Genomic DNA, 25,134 nt, shown 5'->3' with positions numbered 1-25,134 from the left:
TTACTCCTTGGATTATTGAATCCCACCCCACCCCACCCCTGCCCTCTTTCCTGCTCTATGTTTAACTAAAAGGAACCCTGGTTAGAATAGCTTTTCTTTTTTTTAAATTAGGGAGGCAGGACTTCCCTGGTGGTCCACTGGTTAGGAATAAACCTGCCAATGCAGGGCACACGGGTTTGACCCCCGGTCCAGGAAGCTCCTGCAGGCCACGGGGCAACTAAGCGCATGTGCCGCAGCTACTAAAGCCCAAATGCTTTGGAGCCCGTGATCTGCAATGAGAAGCCACAGTGATGAGAAGCCTGCGCACCGCAACTAGAGGAAGCCGGCAAGCGGCAACAAAGACCAAAAGGAAATAAAATAAATAAATAAAATTAGGGAGGCAAAGGGACTAGGTTTGGGTACCACCTGAGAAGTCTGATGCGCTGTGTTAAGCTTAAGGAGGGAATGCCTATATAATGGAACATTCTGACTAAGCAAGAGAAAAGAATTGAGACATCAGGGCTCCAATTTATCCACACTAAAAGAATTCTTCCCACACTCTCTTTCTCTGCATGAAAACTGCTTGGGCTAAGACTGACTGTTGTTTGCAGGAGAATGGATGAAAGATATGGTGGCAGAATTTGGAACGAGAAAGAGCCCAAAAGAGCCACGGAAAGCCTGGGGACAGGGATGAACAGGCAAAGGAGCCACAGAGCAACAGCCCACTACAGACAGCGCTTTTCTAACTCTGCTGACAGTCCGGCGCCTCACATCTCATCCAACCTCATTGCTGGGATGAGTTCAGGCACTTTTACCTATTTTCCCTGTTGACATGGATAGAAAATTGAGCAATTACCCTTAAACTCAGAGCTCTCAGATCATCCAGATTGTTACACTCACAGAATTAAGTCCCCAATTGCCCCTGGCTAAAAGTGGCTCAACTCAGCCTGTCCTTTAGGAATTACACACTTTTGGGTAGGCCATGGGATTTATTATTCTTCAGGTTTTGAGGTATTTGATTCTGTCAAAACTGGACCCCAGGATACAAAGAGCGCCACCCTCTCCAGCGAGAAGCTGGCGTACCCCAGAGGCGTGGGAGCTGCCAGGAAGAGTTATTGAAAATCCCACCTGCAGTCCTGGATTATACCAAGATGCGATGGTTACATCCAAGAAAGAGCTAATTCTTTTTTTTAGAGCTCCTGTTTCCAGAGACTTTCCCCATTTTAAATCACGTTCTTTCCTAATTTGAATTTACCTGGGAGGTAAGCTTTTTGAAAGTTGAGTCCGTATCTAGTTGTGTTTTTCAGAGATTCTCTCGCTCTGAAGTCTGTTCATCTTTTCTAAAGACAAAGAATTCTTCTCTCCTATTTGTGTGTTGCTCAGTGTTCCAAGCTTTACTAGTCATCGGAGTTCACTTTCTGAGAGCTGGATGTCAGAGCTCAAACAGCCCTGGGAATTCTAGTCTCTGATGCTTCTGGCATCAGAGAGGTGACTGGACACTGCACCTGCTGTCTCCTCTGCCAGGGGTCCCCAAGCCCCCAACACCCACCCCGCTGTTGGTGGCAACTTCTGTATGTCCTTCAAGTTTTGACGTTTGAAAGCCATTTCTTCAGAGAGGTCCTCCCTCATCACCCAACCCAAATCAGGTCTCTACATCATTCTCTTCCATGGCACCCTGACTCTCTCTTCAGTGGACTCAAATACAATCTGTCCATACTCATTTAATGTGTGACTATTTGCTCAGTATCCCCTTCCCCAACTAGACTGTAAGCTGCATGAAGGTAAGGACTAAGAAAGTCTTCTTGTACACCATCATGCCCCCAGTGCCCAGCCCCAAGCATCATACATAGTAGGTATTCAACAAATGGTGGTTAAAGAACTGAAGAAATGAATTACCTGCCCAGTATCACCTGTAGAGACTGGATCCAATTCTATTCCAGATCTGATGTTTTCTCTAACGCCCTGCAACCTTCCACAACAGAAAAAGTCTAGAGGTCTTAGGGCAAACCAGAAACTTGATTCCAAGAATAGGGATGGATAATTAAGCCACTAAAAGGAAGATCAGTCTTGCCATCCTACAATTTGGGGACCTTGAGATCATTTGGGGGCTCTGGCTGTCCATTATAGGGCTTTCCCCATGGCTCAGAGGTAAAGAACCCAACTGCAATGCAAGAGATGCAGGAGACACAGGCTCGATCCCTGGGTCAGGAAGATCCCCTGGAGGAGGGCATGGTAACTCACCTCAGTATTTTTGCTGGGAACATCCCATGGACAGAGGTGCCTGGCGGGCTACAGTCCATGGGGTCACAGAGAGTCGGACATGACTGAGCAACTGAGCACAGAGCTGTCTGCTGCTCTCAGCTCTTCTCCATAACCATGAATCCCAACTTCCCTGAAGCACTTTACCAGTTCCAGCTGTGAGCCAATCCAGAATCAGCAAATTAGATGACTGGCACTCTTCAAACTTAATGAAAGGCGGTTTACATGAGGATGTTGAATATGCGTAGTTGCAAATGGCCCAGAATCAGGGCTTGGATCTGCAGAACCAGCTTCTCTCCTAGTGACGGTGAATTCCTTATTCATCCTCCAAGTGGAGTCACTCCTGATGCCAGGAAGCTTACCATGGAAGGCTGTGCACATGTTTCTCTGCCTAACCTAATCCTATCTAGTCTATAGGACCCGAGGGAGTTCCACTTTCCTCCTGAAGGGCCGGCAACCCACAGAGATCACTTCCTCTTCTGACCTCACAGCATTTTGCAAGGTAAATCACTAATATAGTAACAACTGCTTGTTAACTTTGCCACTCACCACACTGCTACTTTAGTTACTTAATCCTTGTATAGATTTTCATTTTTCCTGTTTGGTCTTCCCAGCAAAGTTCAGTGTTCCTTTAGAGCAGAGCCCTCCAAGGTTGTTTGTTTTCAGTTGCTAGGCTGTGTCATGACACTTTGCGACCCCATGGACTGCAGCTTGCCAGGCTTCCCTGTCTTTCACTATCTCCTGGAGTTTGCTCAAACTCATGTCCATTGAGTCGGTGATGCCATCCAACCATCTCATCCTCTGTCATCCTCTTCTCTTCCTGCCCTCAATCTTTCCCAGCATCAGGGTCTTTTCTAGTGAGTCGTCTTGTTACATCAGGTGGCCAAAGTATTGGAGCTTCAGCATCAGTCCTTCCAAAGAATATTTAAGGTTGATTTCCTTTAGGATTGATTGGTTTGATCTCCTTGTTGTCCAAGGGACTCTCAAGAGTCTTCTCCATCACCACAGTTCAAAAGCATCAATTCTTCGGTGCTCAGCCTTCTTTATGGTCCAACTCTCACATTCGTACATGACTACTAGAAAAATCACAGCTTTGACTATACAGACCTTTGTCAGCAAAGTGGTATCTCTGCTTTTTAATACACTGTCTAGGTTTGTCATAGCTTTTCTCCCAAGGAGTAAGCATCTTTTAATTTCATGGCTGCAGTCACTGTCCGCAGTGATTCTGAAGCTCAAGAAAATAAAATCAGTCATGGTTTCCACTCTTTCCCATCTATTCGCCGTGCAGTGATGGGATTGAACATGCCATGATCTTAGTTTTTTTAATGTTGAGTTTTAAGCCAGCTTTTTCACTCTCTTTCACCTTCATCAAGAGGCTCTTTAATTCCTTTTGCTTTCTGCCATTAGGGTGGTATCATCTGCATCTCTGAGGTTGTTGATACTTCTCCCAGGAACCTTGATTTCAGCTTATGATTTATCCAACCTGGCATCTCGCATGATGTATTCTGCATATAAGTTAAATAAGCATGATGACAACATACAGCCTTGACATACTCCTTTCGCAATTTGGAACCAGTCCATTGTTCCATGTTTAGTTACAACTGTTGCTTCTTGACCTGCATACAGGTTTCTCAGGAGACAGGTAAGGTGATCTGCTATTCCCAGCTCTTTATGACCTTTCCACAGTTGGTTGTGATCCACACAGTCTAAGGCTTTAGTGTACTCACTAAAGCAGAGTAGATGTTTCTCTGGAATTCCTTTGCTTTTCTATGATCCAATGGATCTTGGCATGGTCTTATGAAGGATTTACAAATCGCTTCCTAAAGGCCTAATCCAACTTGAAGATGCATTTTGTTCTGTTCATACAGTGATGTTTAAAACTTGCCATTATTTGAAAAAAATAAATAAATAAAACTTGTCACTATTTGAAATATGAATTTGACAACTTTCAGGTCATGCCATCTCCCCTCCAAGCTCCCCACAGGCCTCACCATTCTTTATGGTCAAACACGCCTGCTGTTTCAAGTATTTGTATTATCTGTCGAGCCCCTAGAAACATTTGAGTTCACAGCCTGCCTTGGTCTTGCAAACAGTCCCTCTGCAATACATTCTGGTTAACCAAGAGATCCCCACACCACCTCTGCATAGCACTTACTCTCTGCTTCTCATTCAAAAAACACGCCCCATCCCAATAGCTCCTTCCTTTCTCTGTTTTTCTGTTCTCTTCCCTCAGAAGCCTGAGGGAAACATCAATAAACAAGGGGATGTGTTTCTCTTCTCTCCCTCAGCTTCTTCCCCAGGGAAGGAGGAGGAGCACCAGGTATCAAGAGAGATGGAGGACTTCTCTGGTCCTCCAGTGGTCAAAACTCCATGCTTCCAATACAGCGGATGCAGGTTTTATCCCTGGTCTGGAAATTAAGATCCCACATGCTGCCCAGCGCAGCCAAAAAAATAAAAATAAAACAAAAGCAGAAACATTTTTTGAAGAGTGATCTAGGGAGGCTGAATGATGAGAAATATATCTCAAGAGACAGGGATTCTCAAAGTCTATATAAAAGAGGAGGAGGAAAGAAGGCCGGGCATGTCTCACTAGATCAGAGAATCCTGGAGGGCAGGGGCTGTCTCACTCACCACTATTTCTGAGACCTGGAGCAGCACTGGCCACAGATGTTTCATGAAGACCTCCTGGCTTTCCTCAGTGAAGGTTCATCTCCAAGAGGCTCAGAGGAGGCCCTGGACCTTGGCTCCTTACTTCTGTTCCTGGAGGTTCATCTTCTCCTTTGAGATGGCTCGTCAATCACACAGCCCTACCAAGTACCAGAAGATAAGTAGCCCCTTCCCAGGTGAGAATACACCTCACTATGACCTCAAAGAACCCGGATGTGATTTTATTTTTTTAATTAAAAAGTGTATTTATTTGGCGGTGCTGGGTCTTGGCTGCTGCGTGGGCTTTTCTTTAGTTGCAGCGAGCAGGGGCTATTCTCTAGTTGCAGTGTGCAGGGTTCTCGTTGTGGTGGCTTCTCCTGTTATGAAGCATGCGGTCCAGGGCATGCCAACCTCAGCAGTTGTGTCTGTAGTTGCAACTCCCAGGCTCTAGAGCATAGGCATATGGCCTTAGCTGCTCCGAGGCATGTGGAACCTTCCTGAACCACGGATCAAACCAGTGTCTCCTGCATTGGCAGGTGGATTCTTTAATACTGAGCCACCAGAGAAGCCCCCAGATGTGATTTTATTAAGGGAACCAGTAGGTTTCCTCACAGGTGCCCAGAGATCTGTTTAACGTCATTGCCGAATAAGTGTCCAGGATGGTTCAGGGCAATCATTCACGGAGTTTCCCCACCCACTGGCTATTCCAAGTTCAAAGGAGCAGCCTTAACTAGCCAACCAAGTAATTCCCTGAGCAAAGATAATTCTAGAGACTAGTTATATGTAACATATGATTCCTACTGCAAAATGGATTCTAAACATTCACATACAGTGAAATGGACTAAGTCGAGTGTGAAGTGTAACATATGAACTGATTTTCCATTAAAGGACTCAGGAATAACTGCATGGAAAACAGATTTATGCCAGGGCAGAGACATACCTCCTAGAAGGTAACATCAGTGTACTCTGACAAGAAAGGCTTTTTTTTGCTTCAAACCCCTGGAGCCAAAATAAAGGTCAAATCAAAATTTTTACATCCCAAGTTTATGAAGGGGAAAAGAATATCAGAGGTATTCTCCAAAAACAGTGACTTTCTTCTCTCCTTCCTTAATGGAATTGCATCAAGCATCCTGTCAATCATGCCAGCATTCTATCTTACACACTGGGGAGCTGACATTTACACAACTGACCTGTGCAAGGAGACGCCAACACAGTGGAGGGTCGTGCTATTTGTTACAGCCCAGAGGCCAAGAGCAGGGACTCTGGGGCCAAGATATGCGTTCAAATCCTGGTGCTGGGCTGCGCCATGCTAGTAATACACGGTGAACACAGCTGCCTTCCAAATCCTGGTGTTGCCACTTACTGGTCATGTGACCTTCGGCAAGGTTGCCTTTCTTTGCCTCAGTCTCCCCGTCCTTAAGATGAGGATGATGACCAATTAAAATGTCCTTTAACAGGTGAATAGATAACCAAGATAACCAAAATGTGCTATGTATCCAGGAATATTATCAATAAAAATGAACCAGGTAATGATAGACACAACCAGCTGGATGGATCTCAAAATCGTTCTAATGAGTGAAAAAAGTCAATTTCAGAAACTACAAAGCACTCTATCATGACAAAAAAAGAGATCACAGTTGCCTAGAGACAGGGGCAGAGGGAGGATGGACTGAAAAGAGTGAGAGCAACTTCCGGGGGTGATGGGAATGTTCTGTAAGTTGATGGTGATGGAGGTTTCAGTGGGTATACACAGCTGTAAAAATTCACACTGTGCACTTTGAATGAATGCAGTCTATCATATGCAAATCAGACCTCAATAAAACTGATATTAAAAAAAACTCTCCCACAGGTTTGAGAACTCGATGAGGAAAAAAATGTGCAGCACTAGGCTCCACAGCTGGCACGTGGTGCTGGTGGAGACCACGGCAAGAGAACAGAAAGCTCCCTTGGAGTCCAGAGGACCGGAGGCCCTATTCAGCCCGGTGATTCTGTGTGACAGTGCTGAAGCCTCAATCTCTCAACAAGTCAAATGGCAGGCCTGGACACCAAGGCACACAGAGATGCCCAAAGCTGCAACAACTTGATTCTAACGTGATGACGCCACAATGGCAACCAGTACTGCCTTCTAATGATGCATGTGTGATGGATGTAAACTTCAGTATTCAGAGGGTTTTGCTGTGATATAGTTACTCCTTGAAATGGAGCATTTTCACACAACTGAGGGCTTCCCTGGTGGTTCAGACAGTCAAGAATCAGCCAGCAATGCAGGAGACCTGGGTTCCACCCCTGGTGCTGGGAAGATCCTTTAGAGAAGGGCATGGCAACCCACTCCAGTTTTCTTGCCTGGAGAATTCCATGGACAGAGGAGCCTGGTGGGCTCCAGTTCAGGGGGCTGCAAAGAGTCAAATACGACTGAGTGACTAATACTTTCTTTTTCTCCCAACTGACAAAAATGGAGAAGGTAGGATTTCAGAAGGCCTTTGAGGGGAGTTGAAAAGAAGTCCAAGCTAGGGCGGGAGGAGGTGTGAAGAGCTCCAGTTGAGTAGACCTTCTGCAGATCAGGAATTCAATGAGCGCTCCAGCGTCATCAGCATCACAGCTTCCAAGCACACCATACCTTGACCACCTGGTAGGGATCCTGCCTCCTTGAGTCCATTGGCACATCCTCCTGAGTGGCTGCCCTGCAGCCCTATGCAACCAACGGCTGAAGACACAGAGTCTCTGAGGACAGGCCAACCGAAGTGTGGCAGAAGCCACCAGTCAGTGAGCATCACAGCTGTCACTGTAGCGGTGGCGGAGGAGGTCCCAGGAACACGTCTGGGAAGACAGACTCTGGGGACAGAAGCGCCGGGTACCTTGTTGACCAGCACCGGAATTATTGGTGGATGGAGTAGCTTGGCAGCTGAGAGGAATTGAGTGAGAAGAGCTGAGGGGGAATATCTGGCAAAAATAGATGAACTTGATGAGAGATGACGGAAAAGCAATGAAAGTGGTGAAGAATGATGGGAGGAGACTCAGGGGCTCTTACTAACTCCTAGAGCGAGTGCAGACTCAATTCCTGACCTCTAGAGACTACCTTTCTACCTTCACACCCCTTTGGGACACGATAAGACAGAAGTACTTGTGCACACGCCTCCCTCTCCTGTCCTCAGTCCTAGCTTTGCAGGCATCACAGCAGGGTTGTCAAACTTCAGCATGTAAAATATTTATCTGGGGAGCTTACTTTGATGCAGACTCCCTGGGCCCCAACTCCAGCTTCTGCTTTGTCAGTGGCCTGGGAATCTGTATTTTTAAACTTTTCATTTTGTACTGGGGTGTAGCCAATTGACAATGTCGTGATGATTTCAGATGAACAGCAAGGGGACTCAGCCATACATATGCAAGTATCCATTTTCCCCCAGGGCTTCCCCAGTGGTTCAGATGGTAAAAAATCTGCCTGCAATGTGGGAGACCTGGGTTCGATCCCTGGCTGGGGAAGATCTCCTGGAGGAGGGAACAGCTACCCACTCCAGTACTCTTGCCTGGATAATCCCATGGACAGAGGAGCCTGGCGGGCTACAGTCCACGGGGTTGCAAAGAGTCGGACACAACTGAGCAACCAAGCAGTAAACACATTGTCCCCCAAAAGCCCCCTGCCACCCAGGCTGGCACTTAACATGGAGCAGTGTTCCCTGCGCTATACACAGGCCCTTGTTGGCTATTCACTTTAAACACAGCAGCATGCACACGTCCCCCCAAACTCTGGGAACCTGTATTTTAACCACCCGCCTGGCATACTTCATAACTGTCCTATATGACTCTCACTCTAATCCTGTGCAGTAGCTATGGCACAGAGAATCATCTATGTTCCACAGATTTAATTCTCCCCTTCACCTTAGTCACATGCAAAGGTTAGTTAATAGAAGGCTTTGTAACTCCACTTCTAGCCATGAGATAGTAACTGGTATCAGACTTGCCTTCCTCTCAATAAACAATCGGAAAACTGGAAAAAATACAAGAAACAGCTGTTTTCACACACTGGACAAGAGGTAACACATAACTGAGATCCCCGAGGAAAGGGAAATGAATGAAGCGGGCCCTGCAGTCACCCTGACTTTGGCTTAGAGGTGCTTCCTGGGCACTGGTGCAGGGGAGGGAACGCCGAGTGGGGCACGGGGAGGTCTGGCTCAGTTGAGGAGACACAATCAAAGTTTAGGTGGCCGGGATTCGAGAAACAACCTAAGTGTCCACAGATAGATGAATGGATAAGGAAGATATGGTGTGTGTGTGTATATATACACACACACACACATATACAAGGCTTCCCTGGTGGCGCTAGTGGTAAACAACCTGCCTGCCAATGCAGGAGACTTGAGAGACACAGGGTTTGATCCCTGGGTCAGGAAGATCCCCTGGAAGAGGAAATGGCAAACCCATTCCAGTATTCTTGCCTGAAGAATCCCATGGACAGAAACGCCAGGCAGGCTACAGCCGAAGGGTCGCAGAGCCGGACATGACTGAGGCAACTTAGCACACAGCACACACACACCCGTACATATATACATACATGTATGTGCGTATATATGCATGTGTATATACATGCATGTGTATGTGCGTATATGTACCTGTATGTGTGTATGCATACGTGTGCATATGTGCATATATACATGTGTGTGCACGTGTATACATATACATGTATGTGTATGTATATGTATGCGTGTATACACGTGTGTGTGCGTGTATATATACACATGTATGTGTGTATATATATATGTACGTATCTATGTGCACTGTGTGCTAAGTTGCTTTTATATATATATACAGTGTAAATATATGTGGGGCTTCCCAGGTGGTGCTAGTGGTAAAGAACCCATCTGCCAATGCAGGAGACGCAGTAGACCCAGGTTCAATCCCTGGGTCAGGAAGATCGCCTGGAGAAGGAAATGGCAACCCACTTCAGGATTCTTGCCTGGGAAATCCCAAGGACAGAGGAGCTTGGTGGACTGCAGTCCATGGAGTTGCAAAGTGTCAGGCACAACTGAAGAGACTTAGCACAGCATATATATACTCACAGACATATATGTACACACACACACAAACACAAACACACACACAGAGTGGAATGTTGCTCAGCCATGAACAATGAAATCTTGCTGTTTGTGACAACATGGATGGGCCTGGAGGGTGTTAGGCTTAAGTGAAATAAATCAGACAGAGGATGACAAATACCCTATGATCTCACTTATGTGTGGAATCTAAAAAACAAAACAAACAGGAAACAAAAACAGGCTTATACACACAGAGAACAAACAGGTGGCTGCCAGAGCAGGGGGTAGGGTGAAATTGGGGAACAGGATTAAGAGCTACAAACTTCCAGTGATGAAGTAAATAAACCACTGGGAAGTTATATACAGCACAAGGAATATGGTCAATAAAATCGTAATAACTTGCATGGGGAGAGATCTATCATGAGAGCATCAATGGATGCAAACGTCAAACCAACACACGGCACACCTGACACCAGCATAATGCTGTACATCAACCACGCTTCAATTAAACCAAAGAAACAATGGCCACGATTATCTGAATCTGATGAAAACCATAAATCCACAGACTCAAGATGTTCAGGTAGGATAAACCCAAAGTATGCCCCAACAAGGCACATTGTGACCAAATTGCTGAAAATAACAGATAAGGGAAAATAAGTCTTAAAAGCAGGAGAAAAAGACAGTGCATACAGGGGAACAAAGATAAGGATGACCACTGACTTCTCAGCAGACAAAGCAAGCCAAAGGACAATGAACTGAGTATCTAAAAGACTAAAAGGAAAAACAGAGTCGTCAGCCCAGAATTCTTTATCGGGTGAAAAGTAAAGACATTTTCAGACGAACAAGACTGAGAGAATTTGTTGCCAGAGGACCCACTCTACAAAAAAATAAAATGTTACACGAAGTGCTTCAGGCACAAGGAAAATGATACTAGATGGAAATTGAGCTCTACACAAAGGAACAGACTGAGGAAATGGTAAATATGTGAGTTAAAAAAGAGGCTTTGATCATTCAGGTCCTAAAGATAACCTCCCCTCTAGTAGGTTTCCTGCAAAAGGTACACACAAACTTTATCTCTTCTCTAGTTTTGAACACGGGCTTCAGCTGTGACATGGCTGCTGGCCACTGAAGTGCTATTTCTCCCTCATTTATAGCGTCAGCCTTTAACCAACTAGGTGCCATGCACTAGAGATGCAAAGGTAAATAAGGCACGGTGTCCACTATCAAGAAGCTCAGAGCCTGGTGGGAAGAACAACTGAGCCAACAGAGAGTTAAAAAGCATGAGGGTCACTTAGCCCTGTGACCACAAGCAACTCAATCTCTCTGTACTTTAGTTTCCTGAAATATAAAAGGGGGACAATAACAGTACTACCTCATAGGGCTGCTCTGAAAATGAAATGCTTTAGCATCTATAAATTGGGAGAACAGTGCCTGAGACATAATAAAGAGCTAGTAAGTACCAGCTACTATTGCTGTTTGCCCTCCTGGGCAAACAATGGCGGTTTGCCCAGGAGGTCGTGGGCACATGGAGAAACAACACCCGAGTCGGGGGGTGGGGTGGGATGGAAAGGGAAGACAGTTCAGAGGAGGTGATGCTTCTGGCTGAGAGCTGAAGGACGAGGAGGATTAATGGATAAGGAAGTGGGGAGGGACCCCAGGTAGGGGCGGCAGCACTCGGCCAGGCACAGAGATGCAACCGACAGGCTAGGACGAGGCCACAGGGACGTGTCCAGTAAAGCCTGCAGCAAGTGACACCTTGCTGGAGCCCAGGAGATGCTCTGGGACATCTCTGGAAGCCCTTCTGACTTCCTCCATGGGCATCTTACCTCCTCCGTCATCTGATATATCCAGGCTCTGCTGTCTGAGGCGGCGGCTGTCCCCCAAAAAGAAGGAAAAGAAAGGAGGAAGTGAGTTTCAAACACAGGAAGGAACAACCTATTACATTTTGACTGCTTCCATTCCTTTTCCTAGGTGAAAATGTCTCTGGACCCACCTTCCTCCAGCAGCCCAATCAGACCTGCTTCGTCAGTTGGTCAGTGCACGGCGCACAATCTGTACCATCCCATCAGCAGCATCACACCAACTGCGAAGGGATGCTCCTCCCACCCCATAGGTGTAAGCCCGGTGGCCCTACCTGCACACTCCATCTTCACCTAGAAACCTGCCTTCTTTCTCTTTGATATGTCTGGGGAGGAGGCTAGGATTAGAAGGCTGGTGTTACTTCTACCCATCTGCGTCGATAAAGTGGAACCTAAGGGTCAGTACCGTTGACACCTGAATGTACCATCTAAGAACCAGAGGGTGGGAGACAGGACATCGGTATCAACGCCAGAGTCCAGCCCTTCAGCTGCAGAAGCAGCATTCACTGAGCCCTTGACTAGCACTCGGATCTCCTGCCTGAGCCCCGCCCGCTCCCTATTGTCTATTTTCAGATGCTACATTCAAGAAAGGCTGAACTGATGAGGACCGCACAGACCGCATGGCTGACTAGGGTCACACAGGATGCCATAAGAATACTGGAAACATACTCTTCTATTTCTTTAGAAGCCCTCCTTCTTGACCTGAAAAAGAGAGAGAGACAAAGTTTATGAGAACCTGCTAGTCTCTGCACAGGTGTGGCACTCTGGCAGGGTGGTTCAATAGTGGGGTAAAATGAGAATAACTCAAGTGATCTATTTGTCTGGATTCCTCTTTATAGACCAAGGCCCACAACCGATGAGAGACAATGACGGTAATGCCTTCTTATGTCCTTTTTTCAGCATGTCTCCCCTTTAAGTTGTTGAGCTCAAGTGCTTAAATTGAAGGAGAAGCTTAAAACTCAAAAGCGGTGTGGATGATACCATGCCTTCTTTTTCTTTCAACAATGAACTGATCAATTTACAGGAGCACACTCTTAGGACTGAGGCTGTGGGTCTCATTTGGAGCTGTTGTGCTAACACATGTAGCTCCCCGTGAGCAGAAGGGGATGAACCAGCCGTGCAGTTCAAGCCTGACTTCTTGCCTCCCCCATGGGAAGGACCACAAGGCCCTGTGAGTGATGGTGGCCTGCTCACATGCTCATGTGAGGCCCGGGTTCCAACCTGAATGTGTGTCAGAATCATCTGGGAAGCTTGTCAGACATGCGGATCGCTGGGCCCAGCAATGAGAGATTTCTGGATCAGCTGTCTAGGGGAGGGGGAATACATCTTAACTTTAATGGTCGTCAGCCTTTAGCCAGTCTTGCTTAGAAGACTTAAGACCACCATTTCTCAGAGGCTCAGTAGTGACCTGCTTGGATCAGAATTCCTGGGAACTTGAGTGTGCATTACACGGAGATTACTTTTCTGTGTGTGTGATGATCTCTGTCATAACAGAGTATTTGTTTTTTTTTATGAATTCTTTTGAGTCAGAGATCAATCACCATGATCAGTGCGGGCACAGGGTGACGGCGATGCCATAATGGCTGGGAGGCAGGATGCCTGAGAAGTCCCTCCGCCATAATGGCTGGGAGGCAGGATGCCTGAGAAGTCCCTCCCCAGGAAAAGCGACCTCGGAACCAACCGGCACCTTCTGCAAAAATGCAAATAATTCTCCCCAAGAGGGGAACGGGAAAGTAAACCCTGGGACGGCTGCCTCTGACTGTCGTGGTGAAGTTGAACACTATAAACCCGCTGTCCGAAGGACCCGGTCCTCTGTCACCAGCAGCAGGAGGGCTTGGATGGAAACTGGGATCAGAGGGGAGGCTACAGGAGGGTGGTCGCCCAGGCCAGCGCCTTCCCACTCTACAGAAGGGGCAGTGCCGTCTCTGGTTACCCTCAGGAGTCTTAACAGAATCGTTCCTTCCGAAGCCCTGTGCCGGGGGAAGCAGCAGCAGTGACTCGGTCGGAAGGAAACCATAACGATAAGGCTACTCTTCGGGGGAAGGCTGATTAATTGCTATTTATTCACTCATCATCTGAATCGGTGTAATTGCTGCTGAGCCCATGTCCTGCTCCGTCCCACTCTTGGGGTAGCCCAGGATCTTCAAGCATCTCGTTGCATTCCGCAGGGAAGGAGTTGGAACTAGAGACCACGGCCCCCAGGGATGGAGGGTGGGGATGTCCTCAGGTGGCATTCTGTCTCTCCATCTCTCCTGCCAGAATAGCAGGTTCTGGGTGAGCTTTCTGTTAGGGAGAAGGAAAGCCTAGTGGGAACCTGGGTGGGGCCCCAGAGAAACGGCGTGAAACCCTGCCTGTAGAACAGGGGGCCACTTTCAGACTGTACTGAGCTTCAGGTAAGTTTGGGCCACGCCACAACACTGCTGATTTTGATTTGGTTTCATTTTGTTCTGTTTTAACATGAATTTGGTGTCCAAACTGGTATATTTTGTACAAAAAAAAAAAAAAAATCTGGATTTCTGAATTCTTCAAATACGAACCCTGGCAACACTGCACTCACATTCCCTTAAGGAAAACTCAGGGAAGCTGGGCTGTGCTCAACCCTCTCCCCACTGGGAGCCTGAGCTCCGCCCTCTTAGAACTGCGGGGTCCCTACTAGCTGAGGCTGGGAAAGATTGAAGGCAGGAGGAGAAGGGGACGACAGAAGATGAGATGGTTGGATGGCATCACTAACTCCACGGACATGAGTCTGAGTAAACTCCAGGAGCTGGTGATGGACAGGGAGGCCTGGTGTGCTGCAGTCCGTGGGGTCGCAAAGAGTCGGACACAACTGAACTGAACTGAACTAGGTGTTCATCACTGAACCTGCAGTGCCAGTTTTCCAACAGAAGTGAAGGAGCAAGTGAAGTATTTCCTGCAGCTGCTATGCAGCTACCAAAAGTGAGAAAGCAAAAGGCAGTGGGACGCATGCTTCAGGAAAACAGGCAGAGGGTTCCTTTCTTTACAGAACTGTGACTATGCAAATAACTTCTGTACCTCAGTGATAAAATTTAAGGTGCTATTCTGAAATAATCCCCACTTCACAGATTTACTATACCTGCCCAGTCGGTCCCCAGAGGCACCTCAGGCCAGGCAGTGACGTTGAATCCAGCACAAGGATTTTCAAGCCACAGGTTGTAACCCATTAGTGAGCAGTGAAACCCATTTAGAGGATCACACCAGCCTTTCTTTTTTAATCTTTCTTTTTTTTCAATAGCAAAGAATAGTGAAGAGAGTGTATTGCAAATCATAAAGATAAATATCATGTAAGTTTTTTTTTAGGTTTATATATATAGATATACCCTGTCATGATGTAGAGTGCATTTTTAAAATTGCTGGTGACAGGTTAAAAAAAAAAATGAAAACATGGTGTTCTATCACTGCCCAGTAGGTAACCGGAGAAGGAAGGACGTATGGCTGCAGTCCTGTCTTTCCCAGGCTGTGTGGGTGGGTGGAGGCTGATGGAGGGGACAGAGGTTCTGGGTCAGCTCTTCCTCGCAGATACATTTCTGGGGACACGGTGTGAGCCGGTCCAACCCTGAGGCAGGAGGACTGCAGAGCAGCGGCCAGCTCCGCCCTGGGTTTCTGGTCACTCATCGCCCTTGTAGCTTCCCCAGAAGTGCTGTGAGATGGTTTGGGAACCTGGAAACTATCATACTGGTGAGCCCACTGTGTAGAGACCCAGCACGCTCTGGGATCGTCAGGGACTCTCCTGTCTATCAGCATCAGTTCTGGACATGAGGCAGCCGCAGGGCTCCAGGAGCACCATGTCACACAGACTGGGACTGTGGGCGCCACGCCGTGTGCTTCTGTCCACATCACAGAGCCAGTGGGCAGTGAGGCTGAAACGAGACTCCCCATCTCCCACCTGCCACCCTAGATTCCAAATGCGCTGCCCCGAGCCCTTGCAAAAGCAGGTTACCCGCTGATTCTTAGCTGTCCCCGGGGCTCCCCAAGCGATGCTTGGATTACTGGGCTCACATGTTTTCCATACTTACAGGAGACAACAGACGGCTCATTGAGAGCTTGAGAAAACCCTTTACACGAGGAGTTCTTAACCAGTGGGCCACAAGAGAATCACCCCTGGGAAGCTTTTGCAGTGACACCTAGCACGTCACCCCACGCCCCCTGAGGGAGTAATTTCTAGAAAAGGAACCCAGTCATGGACATGAGAATCACTGCCTGAAACCTCATGTCAGAGAGCAGGCTGAACTTGCTAGCTGCTAAGCAGCAGGAGGTAAGCCTTTTTGCCTCGTCCTTCCGAGTCGCCTGCTTTCTCCTCTGTGTGTTAGTCGCTCAGTCGTGTCCAACTCTTTGTGGCCCCATGGACTGTAGCCCACCAGACTCCTCTATCCATGGAATTCTCCAGGCAAGAATCCTGGAGTGGATAGCCATTCCCTTCTTCAGGGGATCTTCCCAACCCAGGGATCGAACGTGGGTCTCCTGCACTGCGGGCAGATTCTCTACCACCTGAGCCACCAGGGAAGCCCTTCCTCCCAACACAAGTGACAGGCTGAGGGGAGGAAGGAGATGGCCTCACGGACTAAAGCTTCCATTCCCAAGTGACCCTGGACTGGCTTTCCCAAGACTCAGCTGGGATTCCCTGTGTTCAAAAGCTCAGCAGGTGCCCTCCACCCGGGGAGGCCCAGAAGCAATTCAGATCCGATTAGAGGTGCTTGTTCAATATTCAAAATGTAAAACACAGAGGTTGCTGAACCAGCACTTTGAAAAGTTAATTAAATGCCAGGTTTCTTTTTAAGAGCTACTCCATCACTTGCTGATTGCTTTGGCCATTTTGCAGAATGGGGCTTTAACTCCGGACAATGAGAGCACATGTTCTCCCTCACCTCCCACCTTGGGGAGACAGGGTGACGGGAATAAGGGCACCCTGGTCTCCTGCTCTGCAGAGAGTGACGGCTGGACCTGGTCGGTAACTTGCCAAGAACGGAAACCATGGCCCTCTCTGTGTGGAGATTTTCAAGTCACTAACATCGCTCAGCTTCACATGAAGCTGTCTGCTCTTTAAACACTGAGTTGCCAGGTGGAGACTTGAAGGTTAGGGGCATTGTCTGGTTTTCCCTATTTTACTTTGTTTATTTTAAAATTATTTTTATTTGTTTTTATCTTTTGGCTGTGCCACACAGCATGTGGGATCTTAGTTCCCTGACTAGGGATCGAACCTGTGTCCCCTGCATTGGAAGAGAGGAGTCTTAACCACTGGACCAACAGAAAAGTCCCCTGGTTTTCCCCTACTTTTCTTTAAAGCCCAGCCCTTCAGCTCCACACTCAATCGGTCCCCTCCTGGTGTTCACCTCTGCTTCTCCACCAATCCACACTAGGTGTTTCCTCCTCAGCTCCACACATTCATCCTCAATTCTCAGGGAAAAGACCCTTCCCAGGCCCTCGCCCCCACAGACATGTAAGGCTGATGACTGATGATAGCATCAATTAACATTTATAGAGCTTGCTGGGTGCTAGGCACTCTTATTTATATATCAGTGTTATATAACACTATATAAGCATTACACATTTACATATTACTTTATTTATTTATCACATTATCTTCTTTAATATGCTCCCTTTTATAGATGAGGAGCCTGGAGCTCAGAGAAGTAAAGTTAATTTCACTAAAGTCACCCAGCTGGAAAGTGATTGGGCCAGAACGCAAATTCCAGTTCTTAACTCCTATGTGATACAGGCATGCAGGCAGCTCTACTGACCAGGGGAAGGGCTCATTCTACATTCTGCTTCAAATTCAATTCTTACTTTTCACGATGAGACGAGCATATAAGACTGTAAGACTTTCGCCTTAGAGTAGCCCGGCAGCTTTGTAACATGGGGTAGTTAATGTTGGCCTAATTGTTCTGACTGTTCATGTATTTTTATTTACAACCTGACAGCTCACGTAATGGCAGAGAGAGACCCCATCTAGCCAGGTCACCCTTCCCTCCATGTCCTCACCTTTCCAAACTTCCTCTGCTCAGATGCAATTCCTTTCTTTTGACATTTAGAGACCACGCTGACATGCACTGGAAATGATTTTGGTCAGCAGAGGACAAGCTTGATGGCTTCCGGCACATTTCATGCCTGCAGCCACACAGAACCACGGCCCGATCCCGGATGCTCGGTTTCACCCTGGGGCTCAGCGGCAGAGAAGGACCTCAATGTGAAAACCCTCCCCGCCTGTGCGGCCCATCTCCTCTGCCCGCCCTCCCGCATCAGGCAGAAGGCCTCAGCTGCTGCCTACACGGGTCACGTGCTGAAGGGTGAAAGGCGGCCCTAATGTAGACATCATCTCAGTTAAAATGTTGCTCTCGAGTTTAATGGAATACCGCAGAGATCTAAATGGAGATAAAGTACCACGGCTCAGAGAACAGCCAGGATGCTATCTTTATGCGGCATGACAATGTTCAGTGGTTAATTAGACACTGTTAACCTATTTTAGCAGGGGACATAACTGGGATAAATGGGGGGAAGTGTCCTTGAAGTCTCTTAATATCCACAGCACATACTGGACCCTAGACTCACCTCCCTGCTGCAAGACAGCACAGGCTTAAAATAGATCAAAGAACCGGACATGGAAGTGCCCAGTGGAAGACGCTCTATCAGCCCACCCCGCCTGAGCCACAGCCTCTAACCAGCGAGGGATGTGAAGGGTTTGGACAAGTGGTTACTAGTGCAACTTGTTGCCCATGAGAGAAGTGCTAAAGCCACTGTAGGGGCTTACAGGGCTCCCGTGACAAAAAGGAGAAACTGCAGCCAGGGACCAAATTCGTAAATACTTAGCAAGGACAAAAGCAGGAGTGAGAGACCAGCTAAAGTGGAGCTAAAGCTACCTTATATTTTCAAAACATATCACTCCTCTGGAGGAAAGGCAGGCCAAATACCACTTTCTTGCAAGGTTTTCAACTGTCATAATTCTTAAATGTCCAATAAAAATCTCACAAACCTCGCTGAGGTCAGTTTTACCAAGATGTGAGAGAGGGGAAGTCATTTGTCCCAGATCATATAACACATCACCAGTACATCCAACATCGAGGCTCTACTTTATAAACTGTATGACCCAGCAAATGAGCCTTCACAGCAAAAACCGGAATCTGAGCAGACGAGAAATTTTCCATTGTAATCTCAGCTACCAGGTCCATTCAGCATCAGGCAGTGGACCGCTAAACTGGGGTCTCTCTGCTCTAAGTGTCCCCACCACCTACAATACTGATTAACAACCAGATAGGTCTCATGAACTGAAGATTTCTTCAGCTAAAAGATTTCTGCTCATTGAAAATCTCTCCTGAAAGTTGAAACCCCCACTCTTTTCCCTGGGTTCCTAATTCTTGCCATTCATGCATTTAGTGTCTAGAATGTTTTTCGAGGTATTGTTCATTTTCCTTTCTTTTTAAAAACAAACGAGAACTCCCCCAGCACCCAAATTCTGGCACTTTGGAATTTTATATCACCTTAGTGTACAGTTAGCTCCTACTGGCATTATCAGCAAACAAGGTGTCCAGTAGAAAGACAACAACCTTCAAATCCTATCTGTAGATTCCCAAGCCCTACGAAGTGGAAGGGATGTGGAATTACACGGCAATTCCTGGGTGAAGTCTGCCCCCTGCTGGTCAGATTCAAAACAACATCTTTGTTCTGATTCAAACTTGAGAAAGAAGCATTTATCCATCAGGAAGGAAAAAAAAGATTGAAATATACAGAAGCAGTCTTAGAAGCTAAAAAATAATTATGGGAACATATAATATGCATATGCTTGATATGAATAAACCAAAAAGTTGAAGAGTTCACACCTCTAGATCTTAGGTACCTTGAATGAACACTTGTTCAGAAAAAACGGCGGGTGTTGGGATTTGCAGATCTTTTGCTCAGGATTTTACAATTGGGCTGCATAAAAAGAACATTATAGAGATGACAGTAATGTCTCCAGAATTCTGACCTACCGCAGTGCCTGAAAGACTGCCACCACCCTGCCACCTGTGCATCTTGTAGGTATGTAAGAGGAAGTAAGAGACCAGGAGATGCCAAAGCAACTTCACTGCAGCCCCAAAGCGAGGTGGACACACAGCTGGAACTAGAAATCAACAATTCCTCATCTACTGCTGGTTCTATTATGGCCCAGATTTAACAGAACAAGTGTGTTGATCACTCAACTGTATCCGACTCTTGTGACCCCACGGACTATAGCCCACCAGGCTCCTCTGTCCATGGGATTCTCCAGGCAAGAGTACTGGAGTGCACAGTCATTCCCTTCTCCAGGGGATCTTCCCAACCCAGGGATCAAACCCGGGTCTCCCACACTGCAGGCAGATTCTTTACTGCCCGAGCCACCAGGGAAACCCAAAAGAGCAAGTGAGGTCAGAGCAAAATATCACGGTAGCACTAAAGACAGAACTAATCCTTCCGGCTGGGTGATGCTGGAGAGACTCCCGAGAAAACGTGCTTGAGACTGGCAGAAAAGTAGGAGGAAAAAAACCTGAATAAGGGCAGGAGCCGTAAAAGGGCCAGGTGTGCTCAGAGAACTGCAGGGGAGCTGGTGCAGCTGAAATACAAAGGGTGGTGGCTGAGAAAGGGAAGCACGGAGGAACTGGCTGGACGTGCTGACGGACTGGAACAAGATGATCTCCCACGCAGGTATCAACCCCAGAAACATAGACGCTGACACCGCTCAGGGATGGAATGAGGGGGCTACACATTTTCACCGGGCTCCTTTCTTCCCCTTCAGGTTACTAAGACAATTGAGAAGGGGCACAATGAACAGTAGGCCACCTACCACATATCTGGCACCACAAAAGCAGCTTTTGTTAAGTGAAGACACTCAGTCATCCTTCCTGCTGGAGAAGGGTGGGGAGGAAAAACCTCTGGGAAGAAGTGCTGCCGAAACATCTGCCACGCTCACATGCCACCCTCACGTATTTTGCTGTAAGTGGACTTCCTGCAACTACTTTATACGTTGACTCCTTACTTTTACTTTAATTTACTTAAAAGAAAACTTTACATTCTCAATGGGAATTCTGCATTACCAACCATAGAGAAGGTAGTTACAAAAAAACAATACAGCTTAAACAAAACACAACATTTATTATAGCTACATATTGCTATTTGCCAAAGTCTGAGCCTATGGCATATTTCTCCTTTGTTAAAAAGGTAGATTAGCAAGGTTAGAAAGGTATTAAGGAAATACGAGATGCAAACTGAGACTTTCCACTGATATAACCGGAGGGGGCTGAAAGCCGATGGGAGAGACAGTAACTTTGAAATGTAGGGCTGGTATCTGGGAAATGTGGCCACAAGGATGAAGAGTGAATGACACAGCCTGTGGTAACCAAAACAAGTGGAAATGATGGCTCCACAAGTCATTTTTGTTGTTGTTCAGTTGCTCAGTCGTGTCTGACTCTTTGTGACCCCACGGACTGCAGCATGCCAGGCCTTCTTGTCCTTCACCATCTCCTGGAGCCTGCTCCAACTCATGTCCATTGTGTCAGTGATGCCATCCAACCATCTTGTCCTCTGGCATCCATTCTCCTGCCTTCTATCTTTCCCAGCATCAAGGTCTTTTCCAATGAGTTGGCTCTTTGCATCAGTTGGCCAAAGTACTGGAGCTTCAGCATCAGTCCTTCCAATGAATCTTCAGGGTTGATTTCCTTTAGAATTGACTGGTTTGATCTCCCTGTAGTCCAAGGGACTCTCAAGAGTCTTTTCCAGCACCACAGTTGAAAAAGCATCAATTCTTCAGTGCTCAGCCTTCTTTCTGGTCCAATTTTCACATCCATACATGATTACTGGAGAAACCATAGCTTTGACTATATGGACCTTGGTCGACAAAGTCAGGGGGCAAACTTTCATCAGTTCAGTCGCTCAGTCGTGTCTGACTCTGCAACCCAATGAACCGCAGCACGCCAGGCCTCCCTGTCCATCACCAATTCCCGGAGTCCACCCAAACCCATGTCCATCGAGTCAGTGATGCCATCCAACCATCTCATCCTCTGTCTTTCCCTTCTCCTCCTGCCCTCAATCTTTCCCAGTATCAGGGTCTTTTCAAATGACTCAGCTCTTCACATCAGGTGGCCAAAGCATTGGAGTGTCAGCTTCAGCATCAGTCCTTCCAATGAACACCCAGGACTGATCTCCTTTAGGATGGACTGGTTGGATCTCCTTGCAGGCCAAGGGACTCTCAAGAGTCTTCTCCAACACCACAGTTCAAAAGCATCAATTCTTCGGTGCTCAACCTTCTTTATAGTCCAACTCTCACATCCACACATGACCATGGGAAAAACCATAGCCTTGACTAGACGGACCTTTGTTGGCAAAGTTATGTCTCTGCCTTTTAATATGCTGTCCAGGTTGGTCATAACTTTCCTTCCAAGGAGTAAGCGTCTTTTAATTTCATGGCTGCAATCACCATCTGCAGTGATTTTGGAGCCCAGAAAAATAAAGTCAGCCACTGTTTCCACTGTCTCCCCATCTATTTCCCATGAAGTGATGGGACCAGATGCCATGATCTTCGTTTCACCAGTGCTTCTGAAAACCTTTATTTCAGTCCATTAAAAAAAAAACTAGAGTTGATTTACACTGAATGGGTTGTATCTTTTACTTCTATAATTTTCTTCTCCCTAATAAAGCAACTGGTAGAGACTTCCTTTTAGTCACTCACTAGTTGTTTTCTCTGTCTTTCCGTTGCATCCTGTGGTCCCCCATAGGCCCACAACCACACTGGGACTCCCCCAAGTGAGAAGCTACCCACATGGAAGGTGGTGCGGTGGCACCTGCCCCTAGAGGTGGCCCCCCTTCCACTGCTGGTGTGCAAGGCCCTCCTGGGGCCTGGCAGGGTACTGTGTGGGGCAGCCTGCTGGAAGGCTCAGGATCCAACCTGGGGACTTCCAGGTACAGAACCGAGGATACTCGGGCACTTCTCAATATGGCCTCTTGTGCGATGATCGCTGGGAAACCAGGAGAAAGAGGCCTAGCCCCCAGTAACCAGCGGTGGTGAGGGTAGACGGGACAAAAAGTAAAACCACCAGCAGACCCAGCAGACCAGAAAAGAACCAAGCTTATATGAAAGGGGTTCTATTTCATGTGCATAAATTATACCTACGTCTGCCCAGGCTGCAGCTTCGACAACGAAAACTGCTTTCAGTTACTTCTCAATAAAGAACTAAAAAGAGAAGGGAAAAGGCAGGTATGATGTTCACAGATGCATTTTATTTTTGAGAGACTGAATCCATCAAAGGGAGAACAAGGAGATCATGTATGCCGGGAGAATTCTAACCAATGGCGGGCGACCCCACCGCTCCCTGCTGGCTTTCAGCCGGCTCACTCTGCGAAGCGGCACATCCCCCTTTAGCAGACGGGCTGGCTCAGGGGACACAACTTCTTTTCCTTGAAAGTTTTTTTTTTTTTGGTTCAGTAAGATTGCTTCATATGATCAACATCTCATTTCTGCGAGGGTCCCGGAGGACCACAGTAAAGACGGGTTTTATTCTCACAGACGCGCTGTTGCACAAACAGCGTAGTGCACGGCCTTTTCATGAACTTGAGATGAATGCCTGCCGCTCTCCAGGTTTGAGAATGGCATGGCTGCAGAACGAGAGGCACATTCTATTACACTAATTAGCTGGATGACCTTGGGCGGCGGGGCAAGGTGACATCTGCTGGCTTTTCTAAGTCTCAAGATTCTACCCCTGAGCCACTTAACCACGCCAGGCCTCATTTTCTCCATCTCCAAACCGAAGGGGCCCCACCTCGTGACCTCCAGGTCCCCGCTCGGCTCTGTGAATGACGCTGACCCTGCCTCTACTGGCCCCACCCCCCAGTCTGTTCCCATGGAAACCACTTCCTGCTCTGACAACCTCCCCAGCCGCCCCTTCCCCACAACTGGCTGGTGTGCTCAGCCGCTAGGTTGCGCTGACTCTGCGACCCCACGGACCATCGCCCACCAGGCTCCTGTGACCATGGGATTCTCCAGGCAAAAAATACTGGAGTGGGGTTGCCATTTCCTTCTCCGGGGGAATCTTCCCGATCCCCATAACTGGTTTAATCCAGCCCTAAAATTTCAACCTCTGTCATGTGCTGGTTTGGAGATTCCCAAAGTCAACATATGGGGAAAACAAAACCAAAGCGGAAAGGGGAGGAAGGGAGGAGGGCAGGGAAAGAGGAAGGGAACCACAGGAAAAGGAAGTGGGGGGACCCTTCTCCCTTATTCAGTCATTTCTAGAGACAACAAAGTTAACACGAACTCTATTCCTACTGAAGAATTTAAGACATTTTCCTCCTTGGTCCTCCCTTCCCTTTTCTGATGCGCTGTCGCTTCAGCCATGTCTGACTCTGCAGCCCTAGGGAGCATCCCCACCAGGCTCCCCTGTCCGTGGGATGCTCCAGGCAAGAACACTGGAGCGGTGGCCGCACCCTCCTCTAGGGGATCTTCCCGACCCAGGGACTGAACTCGCATCTCCCGCATCTCCAGCATTGCCGGTGGGTTCTTTACCCAGTGAGCCCACCTGGGAAGCCCCCTTTTCTTGAAGAAGTGAAGTGAAGTCGCTCAGTCGTGTCCGCCTCTTTGTGACCCCATGGACTGTAGCCCACCAGGCTCCTCTGTCCATGGGATGCTCCAGGCAAGCATAATGGAGTGGGTTGCCATTTCCTTCTCCAGGGGATCTTCCCGACCCGGGGATCAAAGCTGGGTCTCCCGCATTGCAGGCAGACTCTTTACCATCTGAGCCAGCAGGGAAGCCTCTTTTCTTAGGTGTTGTCAAAACCTGCCACACTCTCCCAGCTTCACAGGGAGCCTTTACCTGCCCTTCCCACTCCTCTGCTAACCGCCGCGGTGGCTCTCTTTCTCCTGACTCTGACTCCTTTCTACTTCCTTTTCCTTTGAGCAGTGGGAGAGAAGGACTTGTTGACTGCCTGGGACCCCCAACAGGCACCTCAGAAACCAACGCTCTGCTCTCCCGGTCCGGAGGGCTGGAGCCCCGGGGCTCAGCTGGCTGAGTACCAGCTCTGGAGTCAGAGGGTTCGAAGCCGAGCATCACCACTCACTGGCTGTGTGCTCTTGGGCAAGTCACTTAAACTCTGCAAAACTGGTGATAGTACCACATTTTGCTTCACGGGGTTGTCATTAGAATCATGTAAATTAATTTACATCAAGTATTTAGCACAGTACTTGTCACAGAGGATGAGACGGGCAACAGCCATTGCTACTGCCATTACAATCATAATGAGGATGCTTTTCACTCCGGTCTCCACTCCCTGTGCTCAAGACACTGTCTTTCTCCTCCTCAATCCTATAACTGAACCCCTGCCCAGAGGTGGGTGCCCGCTAGGTGTGCACA

The 25,134-nt window shown here is 47.7% G+C and overlaps 1 protein-coding gene across 1 annotated transcript in view; it reads right to left on the bottom strand.

Moving 5' to 3' along the window:
• IFT43 (intraflagellar transport 43) overlaps positions 1–25,134 on the bottom strand; it is a 102,358-nt gene that overhangs the window by 16,918 nt on the left and 60,306 nt on the right. The window contains exons 4-5 of the mRNA XM_020875779.2: positions 12,440–12,472; positions 11,738–11,784 (exon numbers count right to left, since the gene is read on the bottom strand). Of these exons, the coding sequence (XP_020731438.2) occupies positions 11,738–11,784; positions 12,440–12,472 (80 nt within the window). The remainder of the gene's footprint in view (positions 1–11,737; positions 11,785–12,439; positions 12,473–25,134) is intronic.

The sequence above is a fragment of the Odocoileus virginianus genome, chromosome 6, assembly GCF_023699985.2.
Source record: "Odocoileus virginianus isolate 20LAN1187 ecotype Illinois chromosome 6, Ovbor_1.2, whole genome shotgun sequence".
NCBI classification, from domain to species: Eukaryota; Metazoa; Chordata; class Mammalia; order Artiodactyla; family Cervidae; genus Odocoileus; species Odocoileus virginianus.
The sequence above is the reverse complement of the archived record's forward strand: the minus strand, read 5'-3'. Positions and strand labels throughout refer to the sequence as shown.